The 22,453-nt window shown below is 44.3% G+C and overlaps 1 protein-coding gene across 2 annotated transcripts in view; it reads right to left on the bottom strand.

Annotated features, from left to right (window-relative positions):
* Positions 1-22,453, bottom strand: part of MFN2 (mitofusin 2) — a 138,201-nt gene that overhangs the window by 96,697 nt on the left and 19,051 nt on the right. For both annotated transcript variants that reach the window (XM_069241259.1, XM_069241260.1), the window contains exon 2: positions 14,037-14,215. In XM_069241259.1, coding sequence (XP_069097360.1) covers positions 14,037-14,211 — 175 coding nt within the window. In that variant the 5' untranslated portion in view covers positions 14,212-14,215. The remainder of the gene's footprint in view (positions 1-14,036; positions 14,216-22,453) is intronic.

The raw sequence follows: 22,453 nt of genomic DNA, 5'->3' as shown, positions 1-22,453 counted from the left end.
AACCTGTAGCACTGCCAAAAAGAAATCAAGTGCCGAAAGAAAAGTCAACAAGTCTTAAGTTAGGCTTAGTCTATGGAGCAACATACAACTTCAATACACTCTAGCTCCTGCAGTAACAAGGTGAAAATAAATCTCTTAAAAGAGCACACTCTCAAGCCGCACAATTACAGATTCAGCTGACTGTGTTTATATCAACTGTCCATGGATGGAGTTTGCTTATATAAACTAGTGACCATATCACTCACGTGTACTAATGAAAATATTTCCTTATGCATTCCGGAAGCAAAATGGGTTAGACAGAAGTAGAACTAAGCTTAACAAGCATTTGCAATGCAATGGGTCTTGCATGTGCTCGAATTAGAGCTATTAGCGTTGTAAACCCATAACAGGACTTTTCTTTCCATATAAATTGAATATGAAAAGTAAAACAGTTCACATAAGCGAGCCAATTCAAAGAGTCATGACACGAGCGTGAAGGAGACACACAAAAGGAAAAAGAAGTTTGCTCGCAGTCAAACGTGTCAGCAAAATTGCAATTAGCCACGTAACATGGTCAATATCCAAGGTGGTAACCAAACAGCCCCACGGAGGGACAAACAAAGCATTTACCAGTGATAAAGTATTTTTGAAGGGCAAGTCCATGAACAAGCGATAGTGGGTGAGGTGGGCATGGTAAAAGACCAAATAGATAACATGTCAGAAAAGCAGCGCTTGCGCGCTACTATGCTCAACCTAAAAACGCGCTGAGACTTGATGCATCATAGGTTGGCCTACTCCACCAAAACTCTAACAGGGGCCACTACAAAACGAGTTTATAGAAGTTACAAATATCCTCAAATATGAGGCCGAAGAAAGTGAGGCTCCTGGTGCCTGGCCTGGCATATTTGGTAGTGAGCCCAACAATAAAAAGCGAAGATCCCAAGTGAGGGGGGGGGGGGGGAACAATACATAGAATGCTTGTTATGTGATTAGAGAGGGTGTCAAGCCTATGACAACAGTATTAACCTCACTAACAGCAGACACGAAAGGTCAATTAAAAATGAGTTGAATTAATTTGTTTGGTTAATTGAGGCAGAAACGTCTGTATGGCTGTCTGGAGCAGGAGTGAGGCTACAAGTTAGCTTCACACGCACAGTCCTACTTTTATAGCAGGTGCCCAATCACATATACATGAGGCACCCGCGAGTCAGAATTACTGTCCCCTTTGAACAGAGACGACTTTGGAGGACGGTTTCTGACCAGAGGCGATCCCTTTATCAAATTTACTCCTCCATGGCCTGAAATAAACGTTTAAGAGCTTGGCTCTAAGGGATTCAGGCTGCTCCATCCAGTGTATGCATAGAACATCCTTTATTATCAACAGACCCCACTTCAAGTCCTGATACCTGTGCCTGATTGGGGACTTCCCTCCTAGGCCCCCATTCCTCTGCCGTTCTTGAACCTACTGGATATGGTAATTCCTAGGACTACCATGGCAGGATACTTACTGGGAAAAACAGATTAGTATTATTATGAATTTGAGGACCCCTTTGCTTACCAATTAGAGGGGCAAGTGGTGGAGGCCATTAATAACTCTGTCCAAGAGTCGGTCAACAAGGTGTCGGGGTTGCCCTGCGACCCTTTCTGCACCTGCTAAAGCATTACGCACTTTTGAGAGAAGCGGTAAGGCTCTAAATTCCCCAGACCTGTTACCCCAGAGGAGCTATCCTCCAAAATGGTACAAAGCTGGTCACACAAAAAGCCATAAAATGAAATGGCAAAATATACCATGCTTATGGGGTTGTTGAACCTCTTGGCCCGTCTACAACTACGATAGATCGGAACCAGCACAAGACAATGCTTCATCTTTACCCTCCGCAGACAACTCTCCCGAGGACACGCTCCCTACGCCTCTAAAGCGGACACGCAAATGACATTTTGCCGTACCACAATCTAGGCAAGAATAACTCCTATTCTTTGACCCAGATGACATAATACACCAGAGGTTTTCAGAGTGGTGTCCCTTACCGGAGGTGGCAGAGTATGTCTAGTCCTGTCTCCGTAACAGCTTTGAGAAGGTTAGGAGGAAACTGTGAAACACCTCTCGCTAGGGAATTTTTTACCCCACCATGAATCAACAAAGTCTAGGATGCTTCTACTGCTCAGGGTATGGTGGCGGAACAACAGGATTGCTAGATTCCTCCTACTCAGGTAAGTTTGTTTTCTCCTTTACAAGTCACATTGGGGAGGGGGGGGGGGGGTGTTATTTGGCATTTTCAGTCAAATTGGAGCCGGATTAGGAACACTCCTTGGGTGTTACAAACCGTTCAAGGGTTCAAGATAGATTTATATAGGCCTCCCATTCAACACGTCGTCCTCCAAGGCCCTATCCTTTTCCCAACAAGAAGCGAGTTTCATAGACATAGAAATATTGGAACTTTTGCAGAAGGAAGCGATTATGTGGACGCAACCCCACCCCAGGCACTTTGTCAGCATGATTTTACTAGTGCCAAAGAAAGGAGGTGGGTTCAGATTGGTCCTCAACCTCATTTAATTACATTATTGGGTGGTTTAACACCACTTCAAAATGGAAGACATTCACTTGTACAGGGATCTTCTCCAGGAGAACGGCTGGTTGGTCATACTTAGCTTGAAGGATGCATAACTTTCCATTTCCATTTTCCCTCCTCACAGATGATTTCTGCAAATTCGAAGGTCACATCAAAGGTACAAATTTGTTTTCCTTCCCTTCAGGCTTTCCTCGGCCCCCTGGTGCTTCACCAAGATACTGAAGCTGGTGGTGGAAGACCTCAGAGTCAGAGCGGTTCACCTCATTATTTACTTAGAGGACATGAGTATTATGGATCAAAATCAAGACAAGGTTCTTCTGCACTTAAACTGAGCGATGCAATTATTACAAGATTTGGGCTTTCTAATCAATGTCCCAAAATTGTACATGATTTTTTCTTAAGTAATGGAATTTGTGGGGTTTCAAGTAGATTCAGTTGAGTACCAAGTGTGTCTTCCTTTTCACAAAATTGTCTCAATCAAGAAGGAACTGATACAAGTTCTGTCCTCGTCAATGGTCTGAGATCTTGAGCACAGACTGTGGGGCTGTTAACCTCTTACATTCAGGCAATATTTCTGAGTTCCCTGCATTATCGAACCCTCCAGCATTTGGAGAACCTTCATGTTCGGAAGAGGTTGTTTGATGCAGAACAGATATTCTTGTCCCCGGAGGCCAGGGTGGCAATGTTGTGGTGGATAGATCACATGGAGGCCTGGAACAGCAGAGCCATTATGGCAGCGTTCCGGATGTAGTGGTAGAGTCAGACACCAGCAGAGGGCAATGGGGCGCAAGAAGCGGTCCAATCTCCGCAGGGGGTCCCTGTTGGAACTCTATTTGCATATCAACTGCCTAGAGTTGCCTTTTGGTTCCTTTGTGATCAAGACCTTGTCCACGCGCAAAGCTCAATGTTGTATTCTTTTGCAGATGGTCAATATCACTGCAGTACGTTTGGAGGAACGAGATCTTGTCTTCTAGCGGAAATTGTTAAAGATTTTTGGGACTTTTTTCCTCTAGAACAAGATATCAGTGACTGCAGAATACATCCCAGGCAAATGGCGGACTAGAACTCTCCATTCCTGAGGGATGCCAGCAATTGGAGGTTACACCCAGAAACATTTTAGCGCCTCAACTTAGTTTGTAGCCCTTGTGTGTTGTATCTGTTTGCATCCCGACTGAATGCACAGATTACGATCTTTTTCAATTGGAGACCCAATTCCATGGCAGTGAGCTCAGATGTATTCTTGCAGATCTGGTGGGCAAATTTCCATTATGCCTTCCCTCCTTTCATCATGATTCTGAGAATCCTATCTCAGATGTGGCAACATTAGGCAGAACTAGTCCTGGTGACACACATATGAAAAGATCAGTGCGGATTCCCCTTGTTACTGGAAGTGACATGTCAGAGTCCTGTCCCGGAATCCAGTCTTCCACGAACTCCCTTCAGATCCATCAGGTCGCCCGCATCCTCTAATACTATTGGGCCGACTGGTCCTGATGGCATGAAGGGTATCAGGAGACGATGGCAAATGCCAGGTCTTTCGGAACAGCCTTCTTTCTAACTGGGCTCCTGGCCCTCACAAAGGCTATGCCTCAGCATGGAGGCGATGGGTTTGTTGGTGCGACGAACGGAATGTGGACCCCCTGGTCGCAGATTTAGTGAAGAAGAAGAAAAAAAAACATTGAGAGAAAACATACATTAATATATAATCTTAAACTTCATGAAAGTCAGGCACAGAGTGCACCAACCACAAATCCAGTTGACACACACTGGAAACTAAGAAATATTAAATACCATACAAGGCAGTCATAATCATATACCCTTGCCTGTTAATCACAGGGGCCGCTCCACCGAATATCTGCCTCATAGTACGGCCCAAAAGATTATTTCCCCCTGACCGACTGTATCCATTCCTTGACTGGTGCCCAAATTAGGTGGCCCTTCCTCCTCACATGTCTCCCCCTCCGCTTATAAAGACGTTTCTCTAAATTGTAAATGGGCAAAAAGTAGGTTTGACACTCCATAAATTGGGGGACTCAGCCCTTATCCATGCTGCTGCAATACACATACGTGCCATGGCCATATCCACAATAAATAAATCGCAGCCTGCTTGTGAAAGGCCCTGTTCGCTGGCCAGGACAAAAATGACTGCCTGGGATGTAATCTGTATTTGTTTTTTCAATATTAAACTCAAAAACTCAGCGATTGCCCCAAAATAGCTTCCCAATCGAGAACGAGCAACAAACGTGCATTAGGTCCGCTTTCTCAACCCTACACCTGGCGTGTGATACAAGTAAAAAAACTGTCTTAAAAAGCTGACTTTTAAATCCAATGCTGAAAAGTACTTCCTCACAAATCAACAGATTCCATAGCAATGACCCCTTAATCCCCAACCTCCCACCCTGTATTCTGCAGCTCCATGTCGTGTGCAAGACCTGCAATCGCAATGCCGTAAATGTGCCCTATACGGGATCGATCGATCATTCCAATTATAGGCATTCCACCACCAAGAGTTGATTAGTATCCAATTTAGTGAGATAATCACGAATCTGAAGGTATTTGTAAAAATGATCCTTCCCCAACCCAAAACACTGTACCTCCTGAAAAGAATGGCATTGGCCATTCTCAAAAAAAATAAATATAATAATCGCCCTGTCTCGTGATCCCACAAGCTTCATACCTTTTACACATACCATCATGAAATATACCCGGTAAGGTGGGAGAATTGCATAACGGGGTATAATGGTTCAGTAATAGTAATACTGTAGCACTTCCTAATCGGATGCCAAACCTTAAAAGGCCCCGATGACCATCTTAAACCGAGTTCTCTTATAGTAACTCTACTCAAAATACTTCAAAAACAACTCTTAACTTTATCCCCCAAAGTCAATCTGTAAATAGAGGGCAAAGTAGCAGAGTTAGTCTGTCCACTGTTACCAGTAATCTGAACTGTCAGGTGTTGTGGCGTACAAGCCCAATAATAGTATAGGAACCAAGGGCTGCCCAACCGCGACGCGCCCTAGGGAGATCATATACTTCGCTGTTCTCCTTGGCTTCTGAAAGTCCCAAATAAAGCCAAAGCAAAGGCTATCCATCTTCACAGACCAACTCCGATGAATTTCCAGTGGTATAGTCCTAAATAAATAAAGTACTTTTGGGAGCACCAACATCTTTAACACACTCCATCTGCCCATAATTGTTAGATGAAGATTAGTAATTCTACGCATGTCCTGTGTAATCTTATTCAATAAAGGCTCAGAATTTTCCACAACTATCTTCTCAACACTAGAAGAGAGGTCAACCCCTGGGTACGTCACTTCATCAACCCAGCGCCTGTCTTCTGGGACAGAATCTTCAGAGCTCATAACTTGACTTTTATCCTCATTTAGATGATACTCACAGATAGCACCAAAAATGCTGGCTTCCTCCTCTACAGCAGCAAGGGCCCTCCTGTGGTTCTGTGTAACAATCGCTATGCCGTCAGCATAAGCAAATACCATGTAGTGGATCTGATTTATCGTGACTGCTTGAATCCTATAATTACCTTCCAAACGAGCGATAAATGGATCGGTATAGAGGGCAAACAGAATTAGTGAACAAGGGCAACCCTGTGTCGTTCCCCTACTAATATAAATCACTTCAGAGCCCTTACCATGATCTGTATCCTGGCCTTAGATGACTGATAGAGGGCACTAATCGACCTAAAGAAACTCTGGGCCTAGACCCTTCCACCGCAATACCTCCCAGAGATACCACCAGGAGACACAGTCAAGGGCTTTCTCAGCATTCAATAGCACCAGTCCAATGGGTGATTTAGTTACTTCAGCAACATCTACGAGAGTAATCACTATTAGAACATGATCTGCAGACTCCTGTCGTGGAATAAACCCATGCTGGTGAGGTGAAACCAACTTGGCTATAGCCAATCCTAGTCTACCAGCCAGGATTTTTAAATATATTTTTGTGTCTGTGTTAATCAATGAAACAGGCGTTATGAACCAGAGTTCAGATGGGGGTTTACCCTTTTTCTTAAAGACCACAATATTCGTGTCTGCCCAAGACGGTGGGGTCACTACCTCTACCTGAACTGAAATAAAGGTGAGCAGAATTACATCCAACAACTCAGGAAGAAACACCTTGTAAAACTCCAGAGGAATTGTATCTGCCCCTGCAGCCTTCCCCCTTGCCATGGAGCCGATTACAACAGTTATTTCCTCAAGTTCAATCGGTAATTCAACTTGAGCCTTCTCTAAATCACTTAACTTTTTCTGGAAGAAAACTGCAGACACGTTACGTAGGTAACTGGCGACGAGGAAACATCTTCCATGTATAGATCTGCATAGTAGTTCTTAAATACCTCGAGAATCTCAGGTGGATTCTCCATCGTCTGACCTTGACTGTCACTGATGGCCCTTCCCCCTCTCTCCGCCTCCCTCTGCCTGGTACAATGTGCCAGTAATTTACCACATCTCTCTCCAAATTCATGGCAGTCAGCCTTATGATTTAAAAACATGCCCACCACCACTTCACTGTACTGCCTGTTAATTTGAGCTTTTACTACTATCTTCTGCATAACCTCAGCACTGTCCCGGCTCAGCAGGATCAACCTTGCCAATTCAGCCTCATGCTTAAGTAAGACTGCAGACAACTCTTTAACATGGGAAGGTGCTTAGCGCTGCTTGCGTAGCCCAAAGCTCAAAATCTCATCTCTAACACCTGCTTACCCAAGATGAACTTAATGAACTCCTTAAGCTAATATCACATATGGATAACATAGTCCTTTTCTGAAAGGAGTTTCCTATCAAAAGTCCAAACTCTGAAAAGCCTGACAAATCCAGCTATTGTACATTCTATTACTAAGAGATTATGATCTGTGAACACCCTGTGAAGGCGTTGGATCTCTATCAGACCTTTTAACCTATCAGATACATAAAAGTAGTTTAGTTGAACTAACTTTTTATGTGGATGGGAGTAAAATGTGAATCCTGGATCATCCTGTTTAAGGGCTCCCCACACATCAATCAGCCCATGATCTTTCCAACATACAACTCCACAAATCAACACACCCCACAACTCCTTGCATACATACACCTATCGACCATGGAGCAAACTCAATTTGGATCACTTAGAAACACAACTAACAGCAAACACAGATCTAGATACAATTAATTCTGTGCCAAAACTTTATGAGTGGCTACAGGAAGCTTTTGATATCCTAATACCACTCGGAAAAACTCAGCACAACAAAAGAAAACCAACACCTTGGAGAAACACAGAACTTAAAAAGATAAAGCAACAAATCAGAAAGTTGCAGCGGACCTGGCTCAAAACAAACAGTCAAGACAAACTGCAGCTACACAAAAACTTAACAGAATATACAAATCATCAATCAAAAAAGCTAAAAAAAAAAAAAAAAGACTCCTCAGACAGAATTCAAAATGCTCAATCTACAAACAAGGATTTACAAAATTCTCAATGAATTTCGAAAACCTACATTCACGGAAGGAAGTCATCCCACTACTCAAGATGTCACAAACAAATTGGCAACTCACTACACAACCAAGGCAGACACATTGGACTCCTATTTAAAACAGAAGAAAGCCATCAGCACCAACCCCTTTCCTAAAATACCCCCTAAGAATAAACCAACCCAACCTCTACAGTCCTTCAAACAAATATCCCAGGATGAATTTCTGGATTTGGTCAAAGCAAGCAGACCTTCTGGTTGCCCTTCTGACCCTTGCCCACCACAAATCTTCAAGAACATTCTTCTATTTACTTCTGCTGCCACACCTGTAAGAAGAATCATCAACAACTCTTTAACTTCAGGAACTTTTCCTGTAGACCTGAAAAAGGCATACATACAACCTTTATTAAAGAAAACAAACCTAGAGCCGCAAGAACCCAACTACAGACCAATCACAAATGGACCTTTCCTGGGCAAATTGATAGAAAGAGCAGCATTCGCCCAGATGTCACAATTCATTGAAGACAATTCTATACTTTCAGACTTCCATACTGGATTCCGCCCAGGAAGAAGCACTGAATCAGCACTCATAGCAATCTGGGATGATCTTAAAAACACAGTCGACCGAAATGGAGTTGCTGCACTACTTCTCTTGGGCCTCTCAGCTGCCTCTGATACGGTTGACCATGACACCATAACTCAAAGACTCCACGAAGCCGGCATACAAGGGATTGCTCTCAACTGGATTACTTCCTATCTTCAAAAAAGATCTAATATGACCCACTCACCCCCCTTCTCGTCCGAACCCTACCTCACAAAAGCAGGGGTCCCCCAAGGGTCAATCATCTCACCTTTGCTTTTCAACATCTACATGATATCTTTACCAGAACTGATCAATGATTTCCATCTCACATGCTACAACTATGCAGATGACACACAAATACTACTTAAATTAGAATGCGCCAAAAACATTGAAAACTCACAAATCTTCAGTTGCCTCAGAGCCGTTGATCAGTGGATGACCTGGAGCCGTCTCAAACTAAATACCTCCAAAACAGAAATACTCCTATCTGGTGACTGGAAAAATTATGACCCCCTGTGCGTCTGGCCTGACGATCTCGCACCACCTCCTCAATTATCCAAGGAAGTTAAAAACCTAGGAATCACCATGGATTTCAAGTTAACTATGAATGCCCAAGTGGACAAATTAGCACGAACAAGCTTCATCACCTTGAAGACTTTACAACGCATCTTCCCCCACCTCGGATTTCCACACAAGGTGCAAGCTACTATCTCGCTTGTACTATCCAAACTGGATTATGCCAATGGCCTCTACCATGGATCATCTCTATCTGTTATGAAAAAACTACAACGTATCCAGAATTCCGCAGCCAGGCTACTATTACATGAAAAAGCCGCAAGCCCACATCTCCCCTGCCTTGAGAGCACTACACTGGTTACCCGTTGCCAGAAGATGCACTTTCAAGCTGCTTTGTATCACCCACAAAGCTATACATGGAACAGGACCGCTTTTTATCAGAAACAAAATTACCAAATACATCCAACAAAGAAACCTCCGCTCATGATTGGCACCCCGCCTTAGAACACCACCATACATGAAAAAGACTATAGGTGGTACATCCTTCTCCGTCCAAGTAGCCAAACTATGGAATTCATTACTCTCAACTATAAGAGGCACAGATAACTTTCTTGTCTTCAGAAAACTACTCAAGAGTTGGCTCTTTCCTTCATAACCACCACATTCAAACAACTATGAACTGCACATTCCTATGTTGATAAATATTTTTTTCAGATTATGTGTATATTTCTATTCATTTATAGTTTCTTTAGAAAATATGTATCGCTACTATGTCATAACAATAAAATACACACACACTCTTTAAACCTGTTTGACTAAGTATATTTTACCCATGGTTCTAATTATGTATTGTATGTGCATATGTGTGTATATTCGTGTGTGTGTGTGTGTGTGTGTGTGTATGTATGTGTATATGTTGTTTCTGTGCTTGGCATGTTTGTGGATCATTGCATGGCTCCTGGGTGGGTTGTTATACTAGATATCTATGAATTCCTGCTCTCATCTTATCACACTTATCTACTCATCATCATATGTCATGTCTCTATCAAACTATCTTCCATTCTCACTCTGACTCATCCCAAATCCCTTCTACTACTTTCATCTCCTAAATAACTCTGCCTAAGCTCTTCCCTCCGCTTCCACATCTAACTCACCAAACCTCACTCTACTACTGTGACCTCCCACACAACCCTACTAAATTCTCCCGCTTTTATCTCACCCTGCTACTATGCTCTCCCTAACCCGTCCACATACTCTTCCCTCCTCTACCCCTGTTTACTCATCCCAAGCCTTTGGGTTGAGTAAATGAAGGATATACTCCCAATTAACACTTCTGGATTTCTTTCCTCCTCCACCCCTCCATTACTCCAGTCAATCTAACAAACTCTCATATCCGCAGCTCAAATTAACTTATAATAATACTAAAACTGTACTCATTATTTCCCGATAATAAACCATCACTAATTCTTGTTGAGTTCCAGAGTAGCGTGCTACTCATCGAAAAGCACTTCGACGCCTCGTCAGGTGTAGTAAGCGCTAAATAAATACGATTACAATACAATACAATACAGTTAACTGTGAATGACCCAAAAGACTAATGGTTTCTGCCCTGTGTACCGAGAAGCCCACCTGCTAACAGCGCCAATCTCCATATGTATGTTCAAATCCCCACAGAATATGAGTGGAATGGGCCACAGCGCCAGTTCTAAATTGCAAAAATGAAATATTGCATGGTCGTTCGCATTAGGTCCGTACACTGAGCAAAGTGTTACACTGGCAGACCTATACGGAACTCCATGATAACCCATCTTCCCATACCATCAGTTTTTTCCTCCAACGGGGACCCCCACGAAACGACTAGCCAAAATAGCCACTCCCCTTGTTGTGCTCCCTTGAATCGTACAGCCTAGTAATGGATAGCCTAGTTCTTCAAGCATTCTCTTTTTATCTCATACTACACAAGTCTCTAGCAAGCAAACAATATTGGGCCACATATCCTTGAGCCCCAATGCCATTCTGCCCGGTTATTCTTGTTGTTCAATCCACAGACCTTGATAGAGCAAATACTGATGCTATCCTGCCCCATTGTTGCCTAAAACAATCACCTTATTTGCATATGCCACAGTGTGTGTCAAATTATCCCACTGAATAAAAGCTTGTTTTAACTGGCAAGATGCCCAAACACCCCCCACGTCACTGTTGTGCTCACAAACACCGTCCATACCGAAGAGAAAACTGAAACCCCAATTCTTCCCCCTACCCCTGCTGTCTACCCTTCGCCCTTCTCGAATACCTTCAGAATCCACCCCTTAACCTCCCCTCCCACCTCCGTGTAAGCCTCCCAACTCCCAAGCACTGTCCCCCCTCACCACTCGCTGTGGGCATTAAGGCCAGCCAAGGACAAAAGAAATCTGGAGGCCCTGCTTCAGGAAAGCCGGCACCTGCACTTTCAGGCTCTCGGTGGAATACAGGGGCTCTGGTTAAAGCTTAAACTTGCCTGTGAGGCCTGGGTCTGCAGACCCAGTGAAGCACAAGACCTCATTGTCACAATATCTGCTTTCTTCAATCTAAATCAACTGATTAGTCACTGAGGGGCCAAGAATGCTGTCACTTAGACATCTGGGGCTATATCTTCGACAGGCTTTAAATAGCTGGGGGCTTGGCAGACCACAGGTAGAGCTGGCAGTCAATGGGCAGACCCTAAGATAGGATCTGACGAAGGAGCTGATCATTTTCTTTTACTGTCTGATCAGTCTGAGTGGTTGGATGAAGAATTAGGATCAATAGATATTAAGAGGTGTGCAGGGGGAAGTATTTTGGATGATGATAGCAGCCTGGACAGTGGAGATGGTGAAGATTCGAGACACTGGCAGGCACACTCTGATGCTCGGCCAGCCACAGTGGACACAGAAAGAAGGAGGAAAGCTCAGAGTCTTCTATTAAAAGCCAAGATTTACTATGGAACTATTTGGTATCACTTTGTTTAAAAAGAACTATTCCGTTGGGGAAAGCCCCCCTCTTCCCCCCCCCCCCCCAGGCAACATCTGTCTCCATGGAGGCGATTTATCACAGTATTATGGCTCACAGGGAGGAAATCTGAGCAGATAAAACTCAGAACTCTACCGAAAATTGCATGGTGCCATGCGCCAGGTGGCTAAAACCTGTTCCCAAGTCTCAGAGCAATTTGGAGAATTATAGACTAGGATTGCATCGTTGGAGACGGAGTAGGAATCTCACAGAACTGGCACGAATATGTTGGAGTCTCGCATATCGGATGCCCAGTGGAAGTTTGAGGAGTTTAAAAATAGGTTAAGCAGGAATAACTTGAGGGTCCTGGCTACTCCGGAAGGAGTCAATGGAGGCTGAAGGTGAGGAAAACCGAAAATTCATGGTTAGGCTTTTTTCAGGGGGCCTTCCTGAAACTCTTGGAGATTGGTAAAGGGAGAGGGGTGAGATCTAGGAGGTGAAGGAAAGCAAGGAGAAAGACATGAGAAAGACTGCTGTTTAAATGTAAATGTAGCCAACTGCCTGACAGTTTGGCAATTTTGGTTTGGTAGGCTGGACATGCACACATGTGCGCATGCCCAGCTGTCCATCTGAAAAACAAAACTAGCTGTGCTTTTTTATACACAGTTATTACAACAGGACTTTAAAAATATCCAGCTCAATTTACGGGGGTTGGGGGAGGGGGTGGGGGCGTTCCTAGAAAGCGGGCCCTTAAAAACTGCACCTTAAAAAAAGGCTCTGTAAGAACCAGTGCAAATCAATTGTAAAGAAGTAGGAACTTGACAAAAGCAGCTCAAATCAGCAGAAATCAGCTGAAAGACCGTACGACCTGCTTGAAACAAGGAAGAACCAAATAAAACCAGTAAAGTCAATGGGAAACAAGTGCAACCAGTATGAACCACTACAATGTAAGGCTATATTGAAATCATCAAGATTCCTTTGAAAGGACTAAAAAAAAAAAAAAACACATGAATAGGAGGACCCATATGAAACCAGTGAGAAACAGCAGAGACCACTTGATGCTGGTTCAAACCTGCAAGAGTGGGTGGAAGCAAATAAGAGTTAACTGAAACCACTAAGAACTACCTGAATCCCGTAAGGTTCAGTTCAAGCTAGTAAGGAGCAGCTGTAACCAGCAAGGACCAGATGGACCTTTCAAGTACCAGGCTGAAGCAGTAAAGACATGTTTAAGTCAGCAACATATAATTAAGTCTGTTGGGTTTTCTGATCCTGTGCAGCTCTCGCTGAGTTCTTCACCTGCACACATATGCCGAAAAGAAAAGGATTACAGTAAAATTTGCAAAGTGCAAATCAGCAAATTTAACCCACAACTACAGCAAGCAAATCAGCAAATTTAAACTAGCAACTGTTGCAAAAATCGATTAGCTCCTGATAGGCAACAAGCAGTACCAGCTTCAATTCAATTGATTGATTGTAACCCATTTGCAAACCCAATTGTCAAGTTATATACAAACATTTTTGACCCTTGTATTTTAATGCTTCCAAAGACTGCAGAACAGATTTTACCAAATGAAAATATCACACTTAAAGGGCAATATCACCTGTCTTCAAGAAAAATGTGGTGTTTCTACGTCCAGCGATTTATGGACTATTGTTCAATAAAGCATCACTATAGAAGAATTAAATGGCAAACACAATTCAGAGCTGCCAATGCCCTGTAACTTTCTTTTTCTTATCTCTGAAACTTTTAGCCTAGCTTGAACAATCTGCCTGAACTTTTATAGCATGATATATTTGCATGTATTTTTACATTGCAGATTCATCAACCTGAGAAAAGCCACTAACAGTTTTGCTGAGGACTAATTCTTTCACACAACACAGTCACTGTACCAACTGTTTAACAGTGAACATATAGTACTATGGGAGCTGGGATGAACTGATTAAGTGAAAACTTTACCTTCCAGAAAGGTGGCACTCTCCTGAATGTATGCTCCCAGTTGCTCAAATATACCATTGATCTTCTTCTTGGCTGTTACAAAGTGCTTGAGGGGAGAAGCATTAACGTCAGCCATGAGTCTCTTGTCCTTCTTAGTAGCAACCACAGGACTGGAGCGGGTGAACAGCATGGACATTGCGCTGTGGGAATAAAGACATGCAGAATCAGATCTTTACCAATCACTCACACTTTTCTTCATCTTTTTTGTCAATTATAAAACGAATTATGCCTTATATAGAAGGCATGCAATACTACATAGTCAGTTCACCCACAAGGTAGTTAGATGTTCATAGAATTTCAGTAGTCTGACCTGTCACTTTCGAATCATGCGATTTATAGTTCTTGTATCTGTAGGAAGTAAGATTTGTTTCAACACAGGTTTCCCGGACAGGGCACAAAATGGGGATGCTCTTGTTGGTCTTCACCACAATTACCTGGTTTACCAGCTTTTGTCAGATCGGATTACTTCATAGCAAGAGATAGCTGATCACACCCCAATTTTGGGACCATTTGTCTCATTTAAAAGTTCCTGATTGCATCCACATAAATCACCAAACTGTCATATGTTTTATATTTGCACAACAGTATTGTCTAAATACTGCTACTGGCTTTCCCCAAAACAATGTTCTTCTCTTGATCAGGGAGAGGCCTGTGGGACTTGAAACAGAAAATGTATTCATTTTATTTCATTACTTGTTAAGAATGACAGGGCTTTTGGACTGTTCACCTTGGCCTTTTTTCCTTGCTGTCATTCTTACATGTATAAATTGCACCACCTTATTAGTATATGCAATGTGAGTGGAGTAAAATCCCTACAGTAAACCCATGAAATACAAATACTTATTTTACAGTATACATGTTAATATTCTTACATGAATTATCTCAAAAATGGTACAAATTTCAAATGTGTTATGCAGTTCAATTGGGGAGTAGCAGGATTGAGCACCAGTACCAATGTTCTCATTGCAGACATGAATGCCACATCCTGCAAAGTTATTGATCCAGAAATTGTTCACAGCAGAAAAGGACTACCCAACAATATTGTCTTCCACCCCTTTAAGGTCTACTTTTCAAACAATGACATCTATGAATCTCACATGGTAACCAATTGCTTTGTCCACATCTCATTACTGTATGTGTTCTGCCTACAATTTAGCCATGAAAATGTTTGCATATGTAGGTGTTCGAGTGAAACTCTTGAATTTCCATTTCATTAATGGTAATACTCATCTTGCCACTGAAAATAGCTGTGGTTCAATTTAAAGTGCAACCGTTCTAAAATAAAAAGGTTCTTAGCTACAAATATTCATAGACAGCATATTCTTTGTTTGGTAAAGAGGACCTAAAATGTTGGAAGACAATGTTGTTGAATTGGATAGAAAATATCACAGTATCAACTTCACTCACAAAATTAAGATTTTCATACAGGAAAAAGAAAAATGTAAACCTAAATCTTTTCAAAAACCTACAGACAGATATGTGCACCATTTACATTACTGATGTTTTCACCTGGACTCTCTTAAAATAAAAATTGTAAAAAACATTTACCCAGTTCACTAGATTGAAAAGGATAATATCCGACCCCTCTGATCATTCAGTTATAGAGGCTGAATATCAAAAAAGGAATCAGTGCTAGAGGATATCCTGAGGCCATCATAATACCATCCACTGAATGTCTACTAAAAAGTGAACCCGATAGTTCGAAAAATCTACTAGAAATACACTATCAAGACTTGTGTCCAACTTTTCCAGGAGTGTGACGATCATAAAGGATAATAAACATGAGATGGGAAATTCTACAGGAGGAAGATACAGGTGATTTGTATAAAAAAAAAACCTCTGCTTGTTTTCCAGCAGTCAAGGAACATCAGAGAAACAATAGCTAAGAAGCGTAATAACCGAAAAGAAAGTAATTTCAATGGAACTAACAGGAGTTTAGACTATGTGCACTATAACAATGACTTGCCCGGTAAGGATTCTGTTCCCCAACATAAAGGACATAGAATACCCTTGAAACACAATGCAACCTGAGACAGTAACATGCCTGTGTGTGCTGCTGTATGTAGGCAAAACTGAACGCAAGACTAAAAATAGAATTCAAGACCATAAGAGTAACAGAAATTGCAACAATACGTCCAACAATATGTTTAGTGTGTCAGATCTCTACAATGAAAATAAACCTGTCACCAGGCAGGTCGCTCCCCCCATCTGCCATGCAGCCCCCTGCGGGTTGAACCTCCGTTGCCGCTTTTGCCGCCTGACTACTCGCTCCCTTTTTTCTGTACCCCTGCGCTTGGCTTCTGTGCCACTTCGTTTTTTCATTCTGTGCCCCTGTGTTTTGCTTTCTGTACCCCTGTGCTCTGTTGTCCCTCTCCCGCTGTCTTTTCCCGCTGTTTTTTCCCCGGGTTTTTCCCTCGCCGCTGAGCCCCTGCTGCCCCGCCCCCTTCACTCCCATTGGCCGCTGTGCTTCCACCTCCCAGCTGCTCCTCCCTCCCTCTGCCCTCATATGGATGCCGCGAAGCGGGCGCGCCGCTGGCACGCCTAAGGCGCGCCTAAGGCAAGCCCGTCTGCGCCTGGACTGCATCCAATACCGGAACCCCTGGAACCAGCACCCCTCGCAACGCCAGACTGCACAACGACGCAAGCACCCTCCACGCACTCAACACCAGACGAGACCACACCTGCTACCGGGCCACCCCAAAATGCACCCAGGGGCCTTTCACCTGCCGGAACTGCAGATTCACCAGCATCCAACCCTCCACAACACCAGCCAGAGAACCCAACCACCTCCGCTGCATCCTCCTCAACACCCGCTCCGCTCGCAAGCACGCCATCGAACTTTGGGACCTCCTAGACTCCACCGTCCCCGACGTCGCCTTTCTGATGGAGACCTGGCTGAACGCCACCTCAGCACCAGACATCGCCATAGCCATCCCACAGGGCTACAAGATCTCCTGCAGAGACCGCACCAACGGAGTGGGAGGAGGAATCGCCATCATCCACAAAGACTCCATCAAAATCTCAACGAACACCGATGACACCCTCACCACCGCCGAGCACATGCACTTCCAGATCCACACCGACCCCAACACCACCCTCAGAGGAACTCTCATCTACAGACATCCCGGACCCCGCCCACAGTTCAGTGACACCATCACCGACCTCATCAGCACCCACGCCCTCGCTTCCACGGACTACATCCTCCTCAGGGACCTGAACTTCCACCTCGAGAACAACAACAACGCCAACTCCACCGCCCTGATCGACAACCTCGCCAAACTCGGACTCAAACAGCTCGTAACGACACCCACTCACGCCGCTGGACACATCCTCGACCCCATCTTCTCCGCAAGCCCCCACATCTCCTTCAACCACACCACCGAACCACACTGGACCGACCACAGATGCGTCCACTTCACCTTCAGAAAACCCACCACACACCACCGCACCCAACAGCTACCACGCCGCTGCTGGGGCAAGGTCACAGAGGACCAACTGACTACCACCCTCGCCCTGAGACCACCCACCGACCCAGACACCGCCGCGACCAACCTCACACAGTGGATCAACGACTGCGCCAACACCCTGGCCCCTCTCAAGACCTTTACAACCAACAACACCAACAAGAAAGCCGCCTGGTTCACCAAGGACCTCCGGATCTCCAAGCACACCTGTCGGAAGCTGGAGAAGAAATGGCTCCACAACCGAACACCAGACAACCACACAGCCCTCAAGAGCGCCACCCGCAGGCATCACCAACTCATCAGGACCGCCAAGAAGACCGCCTTCAAGGACGCCTAGACAACAACGCACACAACACCAAAGAGCTCTTCAGCATCGTGAAAGAACTCTCCATCCCCAGCTCCATCACCAACGACATCCCGCCATCTCAAGACCTGTGTGACTCCCTGGCCAACTTCTTCCACCGCAAGATCACCGATATCCATGACAGCTTCAAGCCCGACCCCCCCCGCACCCCCCCCCCGAGTCCAACACCACTGCGACTACCACTCGCACCAGTCGCCTGACCGTCTGGTCCAGCGTCAGCGTCGAAGACACCATCCAAACCATGAACTCCATCCACTCCGGATCCCCATCGGACCCCTGCCCTCACCATGTCTTCAACAAAGCCAGCACAGCCATCGCGCCCCACCTCCGGAAAACAATCAACTGTTCCTTCGAGACAGCAACCTTCCCAGAAAGCTGGAAGCACGCCGAGATCAACGCCCTTCTGAAGAATCCCAAGGCGGACCCCAAGGACCTCAAGAACTTCCGGCCCATCTCCCTGCTCCCTTTCCCGGCAAAAGTGACCGAGAAGATTGTCAACAAACAGCTGACCCGCTACCTCGAAGTCAACAACATCCTGGACCCTTCCCAATCGGGTTTTCGCAGTAACCACAGCACCGAGACCGCCCTCATTGCCGCCACTGACGACATCCGGACCCTGATGGACAAAGGAGAAACAGCCGCCCTCATCCTCCTGGACCTATCAGCAGCCTTTGACACGGTCTGCCACCGCACCCTATCAGCACGCCTCCATGATGCCGGTATCCAAGAGAAGGCCCAGGCCTGGACCACATCCTTCCTCTCCGGCAGAACCCAGAGCGTCTGCCTCCCACCCTTCCGCTCCAAAACCACTGAGATCATCTGCGGCGTCCCACAGGGATCCTCCCTCAGCCTGACACTGTTCAATATCTACATGGCCCCCCTCGCCCACGTCGCACAACACAACCTCAACATCATCTCCTACGCCGACGACACCTAGCTGATCATATCCCTCACCGAAGATCCCCACGCTGCCAAAGCTAACCTCCACCGAGGAATGAAGGCCGTAGCCGACTGGATGAAGGACAGCAGACTGAAGCTGAACTCAGACAAGACGGAAGTCCTCATTCTCGGACCCACCCCATCAGCCTGGGATGACTCTTGGTGGCCCACGTCACTAGGCACAGCCCCGGAACCCACGGACCACGCACGCAACCTGGGGGTCATCCTTGACTCCACTCTCTCCATGACCAGGCAAGTCAAAGCCGTCTCCGCGTCCTGCTTCAACACCCTCCGTATGCTCCGCAGGATCTTCAAATGGATCCCTCTCGACACGAGAAAAACCGTTACCCAGGCCCTCATCACCAACAGACTCGACTACGGGAACGCCCTCTACTCAGGAATTACAAACAAGCTCCTGAGACGACTCCAACGCATCCAGAACGCCTCGGCCCGACTCATCCTCGATGTCCCCCGCCGCAGCCACATTACACTCCACCTGAGAGGCCTGCACTGGCTCCCTGTCAACAAAAGGATTACCTTCAAGCTCCTGATCCACGCACACAAAGCACTGCACAACACCGGACCCAGCTACCTCAACAACCGACTCAGCTTCTACACCCCCACCCGAAGCCTCCGCTCAGCCAAACTCGCCCTCGCCACAGTCCCCCGCATCCGAAAAACGGCAGATCCTTCTCCTACCTAGCCGCCAAGACCTGGAATACTCTCCCTACCATCCTACGACAGACCCAGGACCTGCTGGCCTTCAGAAGACTCCTCAAGACCTGGCTCTTCGACCAGTAGCACCCCCCCCTCCCCAGTGCCTTGAGACCCTCGCGGGTATGTAGCGCGCTTTACAAATGCAGTGATTGATTGATTGATTGAACATATTACTCTATTGCAAACTCAAGTATTGGAGAACGTTCAATCCATGGAAGACATAAACATGACCAAAAGACCAAACAGTATTTTCAAAGTGAGATTTTTGAGTTGAAATGTCTCAACACTCTATAACCCAAAGGGCTGAACGACAGAGCTGAAATGACATGTTTCTGTGATCAATCAGGGTGTAATATCAGTATAAATTCTCTGTGTGGCTTCTTCTTTTGAACACTAAGTAACCAGTAAGAGCACAACTTGAAGTGTGGTTTTAAGGTGTTAGTGTATTTCACACTTTTTTTACTTGGTTAATCAATACTGACATTATGCATTTGATGAGTGCATGATGTCTTGTATGACTTATTCATGAATTCTGTATGCAGGAGGAGTGATTATTTTGAAACTTTGGTCACACATCTAGATAATCATTCCAATAAACGTCATGGTGGGAATGATTCCAGCCAGCAAATATTTTGATTGCAGGTCACATTGCATAATAACTCAATGGCCGTAGCACATAGAGTTCATAGTGATTGATATGTCATGTTTTAAAGTGTTTTGATAATACTGTCAGCTCTTACAACACATGAACATGATTGAAACTAAACATTAAGTGTATTATATTAAGATAGAGGTATCATGCATCAGTATTGTTGGTACAGTATCTAGTGTAGTCATTCTACCCCATTCCAAGATGGCCGTATTACATTCTTGGTCAGATGCGTACACCCAACTGGTTAGCCCGACTTTTGAATGAGAACAAATGAGTTGATTCACAGAGAGGAGAGTGAGGTACCAACTCTACATTCTGCATATGTTATATTCATTGTACGGAAGAAATTTACTAATGTTAAATTAACTGCACATAATTTAATACTAAGAATGTTTCTTTCGAACATTTTCAGTGCAGTGGCCACCCACCACTTTAAGATGGAAACACTACTAACTTTAACTTTGTGAGCTCATCTACATATGCTATTTAACAATAGCTTGTAAAATGTGATTAACACTTATCACCAGCACTGAACATACATTAAATCCACTGCATGAAAGATTTTTATTTTATTTTAACATTTTATTAAACATTTTCATATTACAGAAATACATTAAAAGGACAGAGACGACAAGTAAAAAGAATACAGTGGTATTTTGTATGCTACATGAGTAGCCAATAACAGAGTTTGTAGATTTCATACAAGGCAATGTGAAGACATTGCAGGTCCGATCAGCAGAAATCATTGGCTAGATCGGATCAGCAAAATACACAGGGTCTCATAGCTGCCAAGGATAGCTCCCATGATTAGGAGGTGGTGTACTTCTTGTGCGAAAGGAAAGTGGAGAGGAAAGTGTAAGTAAGAAAGAGCAGTAGTAAAGGAGGGAGGGGGAGAGAGAGGTAATGGGTTGATGTGTGAGGGTAGGGGATATCCCAATACAGTAATAGTTGGACGACAATTATTAGGAAGGGTTCAGCTCATTACCCTTATTTAAAGGTGTGGGGGTCTGTATATAGGCGTGTAAGGCTAGCTAAAGCAGTCTAGATTATTGTGGTTGAAGTTTTGGTTGAGTAGAATGTCGTCTGAGCTTGGGAGGAAGTATGCTCAGGCTCCTCAAGTGTGGAAGGAGATAGATTTGAAGTCTTTCTAGTCACAAAGGATCATTTTGACTCCTTGCATGAGTAGTAAGTCAAATAGTAGGAGATATTTTCTATTAAGGTGGTGGGGGAAGCTGGGAAGAATCCAGGGCCCTAAGCATGTGAGGATCGGGTCTAGAATTACCTTACACTGGAAAATATTGTTTATGGTTTTGTTGATGTCTTCCCAGTATGAACGGAGCATAGGGCAAGAAAATGTGATTCAGGTCACCAACTTCAGTTGATCATTGCCAGCATATGTCTGAGTTTATGAGAATCAGTATGATAAATCTGTCTGGGATCCAGAAGGATCCATGTAGCAGCCAGTATTTACACAGTCAGATGATGGGGAGATTGAGAGCTTGGTTACATGTTTCCATATTTGGGACCAGTTTTTGGCAGCTAGTTGGGTGAAACCGTCTTTAAGCAGGTTTATAAAATATCTACTTGTGAATGGGACAGGTTGCTTCTTAAATCTACTTGTACTGTAAAACAAAAACAAAAAAAAAACACAATCTACCTGTCCCTTTGGCACCATTTAGTGCAACGACAAATTATGGCAGAAATCTCATTATGTAAGATTTCTGATACTAGCCTCTCTGATTATACCAAGGCTACTACTATAGTAGGGTTTTAATACTTACAACTTCAATATCTACTATAGTAATTTCCTTATTTTGTCACTTTTCTGCAGATCTACACACGGGGGCTGGAGGAAGCAGTAAGCAATAGTTTCAAGGCTGGAATGCCTCTAAGTCTGCAAACCTACTATCTTGCATGTTTTAAGGATTTTCATCAACTCTTCTCTAATCTTTTCCCATCTGAGAAAGGATGGAAATTTACTGCTGACAATGGCAGAAGTAGAAGTTCTTCCTGGGTTGTGAACATAGTGGGGTTAGAGGGAAAGTGAACTTGTAAACACTTAATAGATTTTCACATGAGCAAATCAACACATGCATATTTGCTCATGCTAAAATGCACTTCACAAATATTTTCTAGTAGTACGATTTCCTGGTCTACTTCTGTAAATTCGTGTGAATTCATGAAAGCCACTAATTCAAAGACATATGCCATGGGTGCACTTTTGTGACTTTCTTTAAGAATT

The sequence above is a fragment of the Pleurodeles waltl genome, chromosome 6, assembly GCF_031143425.1.
Source record: "Pleurodeles waltl isolate 20211129_DDA chromosome 6, aPleWal1.hap1.20221129, whole genome shotgun sequence".
Lineage (NCBI taxonomy): Eukaryota > Metazoa > Chordata > Amphibia > Caudata > Salamandridae > Pleurodeles > Pleurodeles waltl.
This window is presented reverse-complemented; position numbering and strand designations above follow the sequence as displayed.